General features: G+C 35.1%; 1 protein-coding gene across 2 annotated transcripts in view; it reads right to left on the bottom strand.

Moving 5' to 3' along the window:
* Cse1 (chromosome segregation 1) overlaps positions 1 to 14,927 on the bottom strand; it is a 441,978-nt gene that overhangs the window by 290,046 nt on the left and 137,005 nt on the right. For both annotated transcript variants that reach the window (XM_090381796.1, XM_090381797.1), the window contains exon 9: positions 3,297 to 3,464. In XM_090381796.1, coding sequence (XP_090237922.1) covers positions 3,297 to 3,464 — 168 coding nt within the window. The remainder of the gene's footprint in view (positions 1 to 3,296; positions 3,465 to 14,927) is intronic.

Raw genomic sequence — 14,927 nt, forward strand, 5'->3', positions numbered from 1 at the left:
ACAATGCCACTTTACCAATTTGGTAATTAATTTATGAAAAAACGATGCAATTGTACTAACCTTTTCATTAAGTGAAATCTTTATGAAGGTTGAGGCTATAGCCCTACGAAACTCTTTCAGTTTAAACTGTTATACATCATCTGGCACCTCTCATATTGTGAAGTTATACTTCATAACTGGGTTGTCACTATTGCTTTTTTTTTTTTTTTTTTGTTAGTTGTTGGTGCATCGGCTTCTGTTGCCATTTGCATCTCCCAAAGTTTTTGCATTTTCTACTCTGATCCGAGCCCGAGGCAGGATTCGAACCTGCGACCTTTGGTTTGCCAGGCAGGCAATTTACCCACCCGGCTAGCCCGGTTGTCGTCACTATCGCAACACCTACCTACCCACAGATGATAGGCCAAATAGCATTGAAACAGCCAAGGATAAGTAACAATAGTCTTCTCCATTGGTGAAGAGTTAATTATTTGAGGTAGTGCACTACCAGGCAACTTGTGAAGGCATTCACAATATGAGATATGATAAAAATGATGCCATTTTACCAATTTGGTAATTCACTTAAGAAAAAACATGATGCAGTTGCACTAACCTTTTCGCTAAGTATAATAATAACCTTAATGTTTTGGTGCCATTAAACTGAAATCCATCCAAACATTCTGAAATGGTCAGTACACTTTTCAATGCTCAGGTCCTCATCAAACAAGTCCAACACAATGCAAATAGCATAAAATGGAGCATTATCCTGCTGACACAGGTACGGGCTTTCCCCTACATGGTTAAAACAACAAGGTAAAGCATTACTGACCAGGACATCTAGAAACATTCACGGTTTTGTCTAAAACAACCAAGCAGCTCTACATTCTTCCTAAAATGAGGCCTATAGACCTGTATACAGTACTCAAGATGTGGCCTGATCATTGCCTTATACAAGGGGATAATCACCTCCTTATCCCTGCTAGAAAAATTCCTGTATATCATTGGCAAGAAGACACCATGAGCTACTCTTGCAGACTGTCTGCACAGATCAGAAAACTTCATATCTGCCTGCACAATTACCCCCAGGTCCTTTTCGTTCTCTACCACTGTCAGTGTAGTACCACAGAGTTGATACATTACTCTGGGGTTACTTCTTCTCATATGCAGTACTTTACATTTATCAATGTTAAATTTCAGTTGCCACTTCTCAGCCCAACTTTTCTAGATCCTGTTGCAGCAGAGTACTGTCATTAACAACCCTGCCAATCTTCATATCGCCTGCAAACTTGGACATTAAGCCTGATATACCATCATCAATATCATTAATAAATACAGAAAACAACAATGGACCCAACACTGAACCCCGAGGGACCCCACTAATAACATTAATCCACTTAGAGCAGTGTCCATTGATTACAACTCTGTCTTCTCCCACTCAACCATCCCTTAATCCATAGCAGCAATTTGCCTCCAATGCCACCTGCTCCAATTTGTGCAGCAGTCTTCCATTTGCAACAGTATCAAAAGCCTTTCTAAGATCCAAATATATGATATCAAAGTTATTCCCTGCATCCAGTTCCTTTGTGACCACATCATAGTATCCAATCAAATTGGCCAGACAAGACTTCCCCTTAACAAAACCATGCTGTGTCTGAGCTATAACTGAAGTCTTGTCTAGATGATCCTGTAGTGATTCTTTAACCAGTGCCTCCATTAATTTCCCCGGAACAGAAGTTAAACTAACAGGTCTGTAATTACTTGTGTCGCCCTTTGATCCTCCTTTGTGAAATCGGGTCACATTTGCACATCTACAGTCCATGGGTACCTCCCCTGAGTCCAAGGAAGCTCTCATAATTATGGCTAAGGGTTTGCTTACTTCCTTTGCTGCCTCCTTTAATATAACTGGATAGATCCCATCCACCCACGGTGCCTTTCTTATGTTTTTATCTTCAACAATTTCTCCTCCACTTTGCTCTCAGTTATTACAAAATCAACTAACTCACTGCCAGTTTAATTCACCTCTGGCATTCCCCTCCCTGAATAACTCCTCATGTGTGAATGTAGATGCAAAATACTCATTTAGTTTGTTAGCTACCTGAGCAGGATCATCAACAGTTGAACCATTGATATCCAGTGGACCAATCTGATTCATCCCATTCCTTCTACAGTTTAAATAAGTAAAGAACTCTTTGCTGTTTTTCTTTGCATCCTTTGCCAAAGATTTCTTGTAATCTGCCTTTGCCTGCCTAACCTATTTTATAACTTGGTTATAGACCAGCTTATATCTATCATAGGTTTCCGTATCACCCATTAATTTACATGTATCTCAATCATTTTTCTTCTCTGCCATGACTCATTAGTTCATCTGATATCCATTTAGGCCTAAACCTTGATTGTTGTTGTTGTTGTTATGTGGTTTTTAGGAGCATTTGCAACTAAGGCCATATGGGCCTTAGTTGCTCTGGGGATATGCGGTGGTCATTCCCTGACCTTTCCGTATCCTCCGTGTTTGGTGGTCATGGGCTCGAACCCCGGTCTAATCAAGAAGCTTGTGCTATGCACTGCTGCTCCTGCCCACCTGGCAGTGGAGGCGCTGCCCTAAACCTTGAACAATAATTCTTAGTTTGTAGGAAAAGCCTAGTAGCTTCCACGATTAATTCTTTGAATGCTTCCCATTTTGAATTTTCTGTTGATAACATCATCAGTTGGTCGCACCATATAAAATTTAAATACTGTCTCAGACCACCATAGTTGCCTTTACGAAAGCAAAAACCCTTCCCTTTGCCCCTGATGGTAGTTACCTCTTTGAGTAAATTCCACTTCTGCACACTGTGATCACTGCCACCTAGCGGTTCCTTTATCTGCAGATTCTTAATGTATAAAGAATCACTACTGATAATCAGATCAAGAGTATTACTCCCTTTAGTTGTGTCCCGAACATGCTGTTGTAGAAAACAATGATCCAATAAATCCACAAAAGCCTTGCTAGTGTGTGAGTGAACAACCCACAAATTCCATATCTGGGAAATTAAAATCACCATTATAAGACTGATTTACTGGTCCACTATTTCCTTGTACAGTTGTTTATTATACTCATCAGTCATTAGGCCTATAACATACTCCTACTTTCAATTTTGATTTCCCAATGCTTATGTCACACCAAACTGCCTCGACACTGCACTGTCAGCCACGTCATATAATATGAATGGATTCTTGAAATTAATATCTTATCTACTGAAGGTTAATGATGGGAAGTATAAGTATAAAAAGAACTTTTGTGTTTCATTAAAATTAACTAATTATATAATCCTCAAACTTACCAAGTCGTATTTCACTTGCTGTCCAGTAGAAGTTAATAAATGCCAAACTGTAGTTACAAATGCAGGTAAGAAATTCTGGAACTCTTCATCATACTTTTGAGCATAAAGTCCAATATTGTCACAAATCTGTGATTTTAGATGCTCTAATAACCCAGCATCTTCATCTTCCTTAAAAAAAAAAAAAAATTTAATTAAAAAGTAAATTAATTAATAAGACAATTTTTTTTTTTGATCATTCAATTTAGATTTATGCAGTTACAGTAGTTTAACATAAAGCTACAAGCTTATAGTAACATGGTATTACAACAGGGGTCAGCAAAGTTTTTTGAGTGAAGAACCATTTTTGATCTAATTAAAAAAAATTAAAAAAAAAAAAAAAATCCGAAGAGCCGCACCTCAGCTCAAGCTGGGAGGAGGGGATAATTTTTAAGAAATTGTATAGAGTGGGAAGGTGTTTTATTAAAAAAAATGTATATTTTTTGAAATATTATTTATTAATGCTCGTGATGCACATGCAAACTAAATTAAGAAGTGTTTGTGGTTTGCGCTAAAACTAATGTTATATTCATGCCACTGCCCGCTGCGCCACTCTTGTCGTACATGTGGGCTAAAAGTTAAAGAGCCAAAGTTACATGTTCAAAGAGCTGCAGGTTGCTGACTCCTGTATTAGAGAAACAAAAAATAACATGATTGGTTAAATTGTTACTGAAATGGGTCTTAACCAACTAAGTGAAGATACACTACATGGAGAATTTGAGGTTGGAAATTACCTATCAACTTGAATTCAGAAAAATTAAAAAACAATAATTAATAAAAAATATGAGATATTAAAAAATTGTTAAAAAAAACAAAAATCAACAAGCTCCCAGATTTACCGACAATCTTTATACACAGCAACCTTGCTCAAAGTCGAATGGCTTTCCTGATAGTAATATTATTGTAAAGAATGGTAAAAATTAAAGAGCACTTCAGAGGAATCTTCATGAGATGTGGGGTAGAGATCTATAAAGACTGGAAATTTCGAATACTGTGAATATATAATATACCAAGAACTAAAGGGAATTCTAAAAATAAAAAAAATAAAAAAAACATGCAATTTTGGCAAATGAAAAATATCCTTAGGAACCTAAATGAAAAGTGCAAGAGAGCCAAATATGTGTGAATAAGGCAAAGAAAAATCTTTTGATGATTTTTAGAAAGATGAAAAGGAAAAAGGAAACACCAGGAAGGAAAAATGTTTTGCCATTTAGTTAAAATTATGAAAAGAGCACATAATTTTGGGAAGGCTGATTACTAAGCAATGCTAATGTTTGGCAACACAAAGTATTTTCTGCATACTTCTAAATTATCCTTCCCTTCTGTTTTTTACTTCACTCTCATTATCCTTTGGATAGTGAGGATGAAGGTTAATTTAAGAAGTATGCAGAAAATACTTTGATGAGTTGCCAAGTTAAAGATGTGAAGACGTGATCTAACTGAAATGGGGAAATTTTGGGTACTACCTCCATTGCAGAGGTAGAAAAGGCCAGATAGCTGACAGGTGTAGATGACATTAGGTCTGAAATGCTGAAAACTGGAAGGAAAATGGCAGCAGTGGTTTCATCGCATTGTCTACTTTTTTTTTTTTTTTGGACAAGTTCCAGAAGCTTGGACCAAAGCATCACTTGTTTCACTACATAAAAAATGGAAATAAAGCCAAATGGGAAATTAGTATACTAGGTAAAATTAATGCAAATACTTTAGCAAAGTGGGTTATAAGTATTATTGAATGTAACCTTAGAGAATAGTTAGGTTTGGCATAAAACGTGGGATGCTGGGATCAAATATTCCCACTAAAGCAAACTATGATAATTTGTTACCTGTGATTTATTTCAATATCTTCTGCGATTTAAAAAAAAAAATTAATAAATTATAATGAATTATTGCACATTTCAACCTAGGTACCAAATTTTTTGGTTCAAATTTTTAAATTGAAACAAATTACAAAAAAGTCAAGTGACATAACAATCCCCAGCATTTAGGAACAGTCAATCTTGAAAAAGCATATGATAAAGCAACAAGAGCATTGTGAAGCATTTTCATTATCCATAAAAGAAACAGCCTGACAAAAATTGTAATCAATAAAAAAAAAAAAAAAAATTCTGTTTATACTCTGACACAACCACTAAGCCAGAGCTTACAATTAATCATTTCCACACTTAATACAATCATTAACCTTATTTAACAATCCCCCAAACATGAAAAATGTTTGCACTCTTTAACTTGGCTACTCAGTTAGGTTGAGGCAAAAATTCAAAGCATTTATAATTAAAGTTATGCAATTTTTAAATTAGAAAAGAAAAATGGAATTTAGAATATTTTAAATGCAGGATTTTATACAATTTAAATACTGAAGTAAATGTCTATAGTCCATATACAGTGAACTATATCTGGTTTCCTTACATCATATTCACTTATGAAACATTTTCATCACCTTGAAAGCAGAAAATTTTAAACAAACAACAACAGATGACATTAAATGTATATTCTAAACTTCTAGTACAACTCTGTCAAATTTTATAAGATATGGCAAGTGAACTGACAGGTGTAATGTCAACCAACAATTTTTAAAATTAATACATAAAAGCTTAAACATTTCAAAAGCTTATTGGTTTGTCATTTTTTCGCTTTCAGGCAAAATGGAAGCAGCTTTTCCATGATTTTATTTATGTAATGAAATTCCAATTGCTAAATTTGTTAGTGACATAAATAATGACAAAATTTGCTTAATTTTACGAAAGGTACATTTCAATATTTATTTAATGAAAGGGGGGGGGTTGTTTATTGCAGATGTGAACAAGATATGGCACCGATAGATTAAGATGACATCAGAATTTACAGCAGCTAGTTATGGGCTATTAGACAACGGATATGAGACATAAAAACAAAACTGCTGCAAATTCAAAGTAGCTGTTTGCATTAGCAACTAAGGCCATATTGCTCTGGGGATATGCGGTGGTCATTCCCTGACCTTTCCACATCCTCCGTATTTGGTGGTCAAGGGCTCGAACCCCGGTCTAGCTGTTTTATCCAATTGCAGAATCAGACAAAGCATCTTCTGAGAAAGGTGAAAGATTCACCTTTCTCAAAAGAAAAATAAAAATGAATTTGTTGAGAATGTATTTGAAATAATTTGGTCAGAGAACAGTAAGAATCATGGGGAGATGGCAATCATTTTTAGCACTGCTTTAAAACCAAACTTTTACCACATATAACCCCCTCCAAGTCGTAATGTTATAGATAAAGCACCATACAATTCCATTAAAAAAACAAGAAGGTAAAAAAAAGTCAGTTCAGCCAACTCAGCAAAGCTAGAAAGGACTTGCTCAGCACGCTGATAATGTAAAAGACAAACTCTAGCAGATAATCAATTGTTTTAAAGAAAAACAAGAATTTCTTGAAAAATAATTGCTTTAGCAGCCAATAAAGACAATGTATTACAGTAATGCAAGTACTCCAGTACATTTACATATTACATACCTGTTCAGTTTATCCAACATCAGCTAGGTTATTTATGACTTTCCATATCCACTGACGATCTGATTAATTCTTTTCTCTTTCATATTCACATACATGAATAATTCTTAGTCCACATTCTTTACTCTCTTGGCCAGCGATTTCTCAATCCTAACCCTTTCTGTAGTACTATTACAGATTAACTTATTAGGCTTCAGTACATTTCACTGTCCTGTAATTTATCCATATCATCATCATCTTCTGTTCAATTTGGTTAGCTCTGTGGTCATCCGTTTGGGCATCCAATTTATGCTATGTTTTTTAATGATATGCAGCAGAATCTTAATACAAACTCAGTCTGCAAGGTACATATCATTTATCTGCTAAACGGATAGGCTTTTCTACATAACATTCATTTATTTCAAAATTCAGATAATATTTGATTAATATAATACCAAGTCCTTTTTACTGCATAAGAAGTAAATTACATTATTTTGTTTGGTTAATACAAAGCTCTGCACAATCCTAATCAAATTAACATTTATTTTATTTCTTAAAAAAAAAAAAAAAAAAAAAATGCTGTTCAAACAGTTTTGCAATGGTAGAAAATCAAGTGAAGAAGCATTGCATTCTGTTAACGTGCAAAGCAGATGGCACTACAAAGCCTACACTCACTTATGACTGGGAAAGTTTCTAAGCCAAGGTGTTTTAAAATAATTAATCAACCTCCATGTAACAATGAGGCCAATAGAAGTGTTTTGCTAGCAGTTAAACTTTTTCAGTCTGGATTATTTGAGAGTTTTAGCGTAGAGAAAAGAATGGTTTCATGAAAAATAAATAAAAACATTTTGATGATTGTATTGTATAGCACATTCTATTAAAACACTTAAGCTGAAGAAAATACCTTTCAATACCACCACCAGTTTCATGCAGTAACTGGATAAAGGGTTGAAGAGAGAAAATATAAAGCCTGCTCGATAAAGTATATTATCTGCAGCTAAAGTGAAATATCTGCGATGCTATTTATAATGTTGCTATTTCTCGGGAGAGTATAATAATTAATAGTATCAAGTGTAATAATTGATAGCATCAAAAAATGTGACTTTGGCAAGAACATTGAAAACATGGCTTAGCAAAGAATAAGTTAAAATGGAATGGGACTCTTGGATTTTGCTGGAGAAGTTGGAGAGTTTGTTAAGGCAGACGATGATGTTGTAGTAGAATGCCAATGGCAGAAGAACTGCTAACCACCAAGAAAAATGAAGTTTCTGTTACAAGTGATGAAAGAATGCAAAAATACCTGTGCCACACTCAAGGATGCATGTAAAACACGAATCATGCAAATTAAATTGGATTCTTCCTTAAATTAGATTAATTTATTAAAGTATTAATTGGTTTTCATGTTTCCTTTAATAATGCTACTTTCACTAGTTTATGATACTGATTATATATTTTTATTACTATTTTTTTCTCATGGATTCTCTCATAAATAAAAGAAAATCTAAACAAAAATATTATTCTCATTATTTTAAGGTGATGCTTAGATATGTACCATTGAAAATGGCCACATGTTCAAATTTTGGAAGATCTGGTTATTACAAAACCTGAAATTTATGCCCCTTAAACTTTGTATTAACGAGTCTACCGTATATGCATTTGTGAATTTTTCAGTATGTTTTTTCTTCGTTTGTCTTCGTGTGCTGTCTTGACCACAGTTAATAGAGACTACCTATCATCCTGAACTAACTAGTACCCTTTCCAAAAATTAAAACTCATGCTTTTACCTTTACAAACTACAACTTCTATCTCCAATGTTCAGCTTACAACTGTCATTAGTCCACTAAGGATGCCTGTGATGTTATCTGAATTGTGGGTAATGATCAGGTCTAGAATATTGTTACACATACTCTCCCTAACACACTGAAATAAATATCATCTAATTGATTTTAAAACTTTGTTCCCCATAGTGATTCTCTTATTATGGGTGATTTCAGTTTCCCCCGAAATCACCCATAATAAGAGATTCACAAATGCTTGCTGTTTCATCTGCTGTTTCACAAATGCTTGCTGTTTCATCTGTTGTGATACTCTTCATAGTCTTCTTGTCTGTAGCATACATTGTCTTTCATTTTCCTCTGCTTCCAGCTATCTGACCACCAAGATTCTCTGCTGGAATATGTAAGTTTAGAATCTAGAAATACCTTTGTTGCATTTGGGCTGCTTTTGATAATAAGTATGACCCACCCTTACTATTTAGACTATCTTTATCAAGTACATTATACACAATGAAACAAAAAGCAAAATACTAAATACATTGTAAAACTTGTTATCATCTATTTCTGGTTAATACCAAGTTTTCTGTTAGCCCTATTACATGCCAGCATCAGCTGTCCTACTTATGAGTTCAAACTCACTCATTTCATTGATAACACTTTTACATTACTGAAAACACAATTTAGACTAAGCATCCTTATGTGTTTACTATCCTAGCACATTCTCAGCAGTTAAGTTTGTTGCCCTAGCACTAGCTTCCCATTCCTTTAAAGTAGTGTCCAACCTACGGACGGCCTGTGAATAATTGTTATATGGCCCACGCAGAAAGTGAACTGAAACAGCATTCTAAATTTTGTTAATTATTTCAAGAACTGTGTACATTCAACGCTAAAATAAGTGGAAATAAACAAATTTAAAAGTTGTGGCACTCGCTGCAGCGAATATGCGAGTGTGTTGAAGTTATGAAGCAACATATTGGTGTTATGAATTCTGTTTCTCTTATCTATGTTTTGTATCAAATATGTGCATGAATATATACATATATATATGAGGTGCTATCAAAATGTTCAGGGATTCCAATTATGGCATGCCTTATGCTTGACCTTGGTAACTGCGCAAAAGTGTATTCTGTTTGTTTGTTATTTGGTTTTTAGGGGCATTAGCAACTAAGGCCATATTGCTCTGGGATATGCGGTGGTCATTCCCTGACCTTTCCACATCCTCCGTATTTGGTAGTCATGGGTTCGAACCCTGGTCTAATCAAGAAGTGTGTGCTACGCACCGCTGCTCCTGTCCACCTGGCTAAGGAGGCGCCACAAAAGTGTATGCATTTTCAATGCAGTGCATGTACACTTCATTGAAAATGTAACACTAATTTTTCTTGAATCACCCAGTGCGGCCCGCGAAACAAATATAATGTTGAATATGGTCCCTGTACAGGAAGAGGTTGGATACCATTGCTTTAAAGCATCACTGCCATTGACACATCTGAATATTACAGAGCTCTTTAGCTTTTGAGGACTTATGCAACAACCCTGATGATGTGATCGAAGCTATTTGATTACATCATCAGATAAACAGAGGTAATCAGATGCCACCAAGAATTTTATACTAAGAGATACTGTTCAAGGTTAAGACCAAAATGAACCGGATGATTATAACCTGTCAGGAGATAAAGTCCTACAATAAGTATACTCCATTCTGTAATCAAGTTATTCAGGAGGTTAAACAAGCAAAAGAAGATTATGAGAAGTCTGACTAATGATACAAAGAAGAGTAGGAAGAAATTCTTTGAGTATTCCTTGATAACACAAGGAAAGGGATGGATCACATTGGTCCACTGGATAAAAATGGCACAACTATTGATGATAAACTGAATAACATTCTGCATCAACATTCACATATAAAATTAAGACAGTTTTAGCAGAAATCTAATACAAATTGTAAGAAATTCTTTCATAATAACAGTAAGGTGGAAGAGAAATTGCTGCAGCTAAAAGTAAGCAAAAAGCTAAAAGCAAGCTGATGGAATATATCCAATTATATTAACAGAAGGTGCCAAAGAGGTAGTCAAACCTTTAACCATAATAAACAGCCAGAGATGCAGAAGTCCCTAGATTGGAGATGTGCAAATGTATCTCCTATTCACAAGTGTGGCTCAAAGGGTAAAGGGGGTAACTACAGACCTGTAAGTTTGACATCTATGCCAGAAAAAATAATGTAGTCAATAGCAAAGTATTAATACAAGATCACCTTGATAGGAATAGAGCATAAGGCAATCCCAGTGTGGATTTGTTAAAAGTAGATCACGCCTGATCAATCTGATTAACTGTTATGAAGTTATCACAAATTAACTGGATACAAGAATAATTTTATCACATACTTAGATTTCTATAAAGTCTTTGATAAATTAGTATTAGTCATATAGCACAAGGAAGCCACCAAAAAAAAGAGTAGACAAGGAAATCCAAATTATTCACTTCCCTCCTCATATAGGTAACTATCCAATTGATCTTCGAATTTATTCAAAATGTTAGCTTCAGCTATCTGCAGAGGCAATTTGTTCTAGTAATCAACAACTCAAGAGTTCAATTCAAAAGTTGGCTACAAGAAAACTTCCTATAATCTAGTCTAAACTTCTTCCCTGTAATTTGAACTTATGATTCCTAGTTCTGGAATTCTTTATAACAGTGAAAATTCCACCTTCATTCATTTTACTAACCCCTTTTTGACCTTAATCAGGTCACCCTCTAAGGTGCCTGGTTACCAAGCCCTATAGCCATAATAAGCTTTATGTGGCACATATAATCAGTCTTTCTTTATACAGTCGCTTTTTTGCCAATCTTACCATGCAAGCTGCCCATCTTTGGACCCTTTCAAGATATCCAATGCCTTTTTTTCAGATGAGGTCCCCATACTTGGACACACATTTGAACTACTGTGTGTCCATACTTGGACACACAGTAGTTCAAATGCACTCTTAGATTACAATGACTATGGATATTACAATAACAATCACACTGTGGGATTTCCAGGCCACCTGTTTATGGAGAACTTCATATCTGCTTGTATTGTAACTAGGGCTCACAATACCGAGATTCTGGGATCCCGGTCATTTTTTTTCCGGTATTCAAATTGCGGTACTGATACAAAAACACCAGTTTTTCAGTACTAATTTAAAAAATAATTATTCATGATTTATTCACATAAAGGTTATAAAATAGACAACAATAAATCATTAATACTGCTGAATTTGCAAAGGAGGGATTGTTATACAGAGTACAAATGCAACGGAAACCTGAAAACGTCATGAAAGACAAAATCTTACAAATATATTTCTCTTAGTAAGTATAGTGTGTGTGGAAGTAAAGCACTTAAGGAATAACGAAAACATCATTACGGAAATATTTCCATTAGTGGCAGTAGGCCTGATAGTGCAATTAAGGAATATGGTGAACAGTAGTATGGCAGGTGGGGAAGGGTTAAAATTAAAAGCTTCTGAACAATATTTTAATCCCTCTATTACACCACTACTTGAGGATGCGACACTTAGTGCATTTTGGGAAAGGGTGTCGGTATGGAGCAGTCCAAAGGTATTGTGTACAGGTGATCTTGAGGCAAAAGATGAAAGCGTTTCGTCATGTGGGAAAAATATTCTGTTTTTCCCACCAAAGGAAGAAGAGTGAGTTTAAAGAATAATGCCGTGAGTGGCTCAGATTTAAATTAGATAGGGGGAGATATGTAAACAAATGCAAACCCCTCTGGGGTTTGCACATAAGCTTGCATATAAAAAGTAGTACGGGGGGCAATTGTAACTTGCAATCAATATAATAAATAAATGGAAAGGAAATAAATAAGGTGCTCGCACCAAAAGAGGGGTTTGTGGTTGTTGTTCGGAGGGATTGCAGACTTCCAGTGGTAGTTCTGGATTCAGTTCGGGTCCAGTTGTGGAAGTGTCCAGCTATATAGGGAAGGGTTCCGCCGGACATGTTCCTGTGCTAGAAGTTAATCCGGAAGTTGAATAACAAGCGAGTCAGATAGTGCCCTGGCTTCTACTACTGCTGTGGTAATTTCCTTCAGTATTAACAATACTGAAGGAATACCGGTATGTTCTCGAAATCCCAAAATAAGACAGTATTGGAAGAGCTATAGAGCAGAGATTCAGTGTTCAACTAAGAAGAGAGAGACATCACAGCACTCTGTGGAAGGAACCTGCACAAAGGAATCCCACCGTGAAAGAGAAGGAAGGTAAGTCCTCCGAACTGTGTTGTTTTGGAAATGGGACTTAGATAAAGTGGGAGATTATTTTAGAGTAAGGTTGAAGTTGAAGAAACATGAGAAATAAGGAAATGTTTAGTATTGAGTTGTTTTATTGGTTTAAGTTGTAAAGAAAATTGATATTGCTAAATTAAGAGAGATTACATGGAATTGTTGGCATTAAGTTAGCAACTTATGGATTGCTGTTGTGAAGAGAATTGATATTGATGATTAAGAGAAATATGAGGAAGTGATTAAGATTGAATTAGTTTAGTGTTTGCATCTGTAGAGAGAGAGTTGTTAATTGAGAGAAATTTTATGGAAATGATAGCATGATTAAGGAACATATTAACAGATTAAATGAGAAAAATGAATAGATTAGATGTAAATGAACACCAGTTATGTATTGTAAGTAGATTTGTATGAAAAATGACTTTTGTTTTATATTTGCATCATTGCTCTTGAGAAACTGACAGCTCACATATAATATATATACTCGTGTGTGTATAGGAGGGAGAGAATATCCCTCAGCTCCTGGAAATTCTTATTTTTTAACGCAGTTAGGTAGTTTGTGGTTGAGGGGAGCTGCTGTACGAAAATCATAACAATGGCCACTGACGGTGATATTAAGTTACAGGTAAATAAAAATTAATAAATAACCCCCCCCCCCCCCAACTTAGATTTGGTTTCCACACCAAGCTTAAATGTCAATCCCCCTTTTTCGTTAATACGGATATAGTGCCATAAAAAGTCAAAAGGGAAATATTTTTTTTTTTGATAAAAAGGAAATAAGAGGGGCATTAAACTGCACCTTGTCTATGACTATCTCAGTACAAAGTACCAACCAGCACAAAAACCAAAAGGACGTTTTCTGCTGCTAATTAAATATGTACCAAAATTAGATCCAGTTTAAACGATAACACTATTAAATTTCTTAAGAGCTCACTTAATTAGACAGGTAGTGTGGATGCTTATTTTTTTGTTTTTAGAATAACTGTATGGTTAATAATTTTTGCTAGAATATTTATTATTGTAATAAAAGTTTGATTTAAAACATGAATTCAAGTAATCATTTTTTTCTTCCTTACTTTATTGCACCTAATTGTCATCAAAATTTATTGCGAAAAAAGTTTTTTTTTTTTTTTTGGAATACCGGTATCAGTACAGGTATCCCAGTTTCATAAATTAAAAATACCAAAATACCGCTATTAAGATTTTGACTGCTATTGTGAGCCCTAATTGTAACTTCCTGATCTCTTTCTTCCTCTACTGTTTTTAATTCAACTCCACCAAGTATGTAAGTTATTTTGGGGTTGCTATTCCCTTGCATTTTGCTGTATTAAAACACAGTTGAAGCTCTTCTTGGCACTGATCTTTAATGAGTCTCCTAATCTTTACATCACCTGTAAATTTTGACATCACACCCTCTATCCCTTCATCTATGTCATTTATGAAAATCGGAAACAACTGAGTGGTCCAAGAACCGATCTTTGGGGGTAAGCCACTTCTGAAGCACAACAATCTGAAGAATATTCATTAATCTCCACTGCCACCTGCCCTGCAACCATCCTGCAATCCATCTTAGAATCTTGCCAGTGATCTCAACAGTAACCTTATACAGTAACCTCTCATAAGGAACTTAGTTATAGGCCTTTCTAAAATCCAAATAAACTATGTTGAAATTGTTCTTTAGATCCAGTTTGAGTAAACATGTCAGGTTAAACATGAGTTTCCCTTAACAAAACCACATTGTGTCCTTCAGAATGTCACTATGCTCTCATAATTAAACTCAATGGTTCTATACACTCTCTGACCACTTCCATCAAAATTATTGGATATAACTCATCAAATCTGGGAGCCTTACTTGTCATTAGGCTTGAAAGTTTTTCCAATAAACACTCATTTATAATTTTGAAATCATTAATTTCATATGTCTCAGCCTCGCTTGCACAGCTACTCCAAAGTACAAAGAGTCTTTTTGTGAGCAAAAACTGATACAAAGTACCTATTCAATTCACCACAGACATCAGCTGGGTTATCTGAGTCTTTCCTACATCCAGCATACAAGGATCCAATCTGATTTGTTTTCTTATTTGTATTCACATA

This window comes from Mastigoproctus giganteus, chromosome 9 (assembly GCF_048544385.1).
Source record: "Mastigoproctus giganteus isolate SK-2022 chromosome 9, ASM4854438v1, whole genome shotgun sequence".
NCBI classification, from domain to species: Eukaryota; Metazoa; Arthropoda; class Arachnida; order Uropygi; family Thelyphonidae; genus Mastigoproctus; species Mastigoproctus giganteus.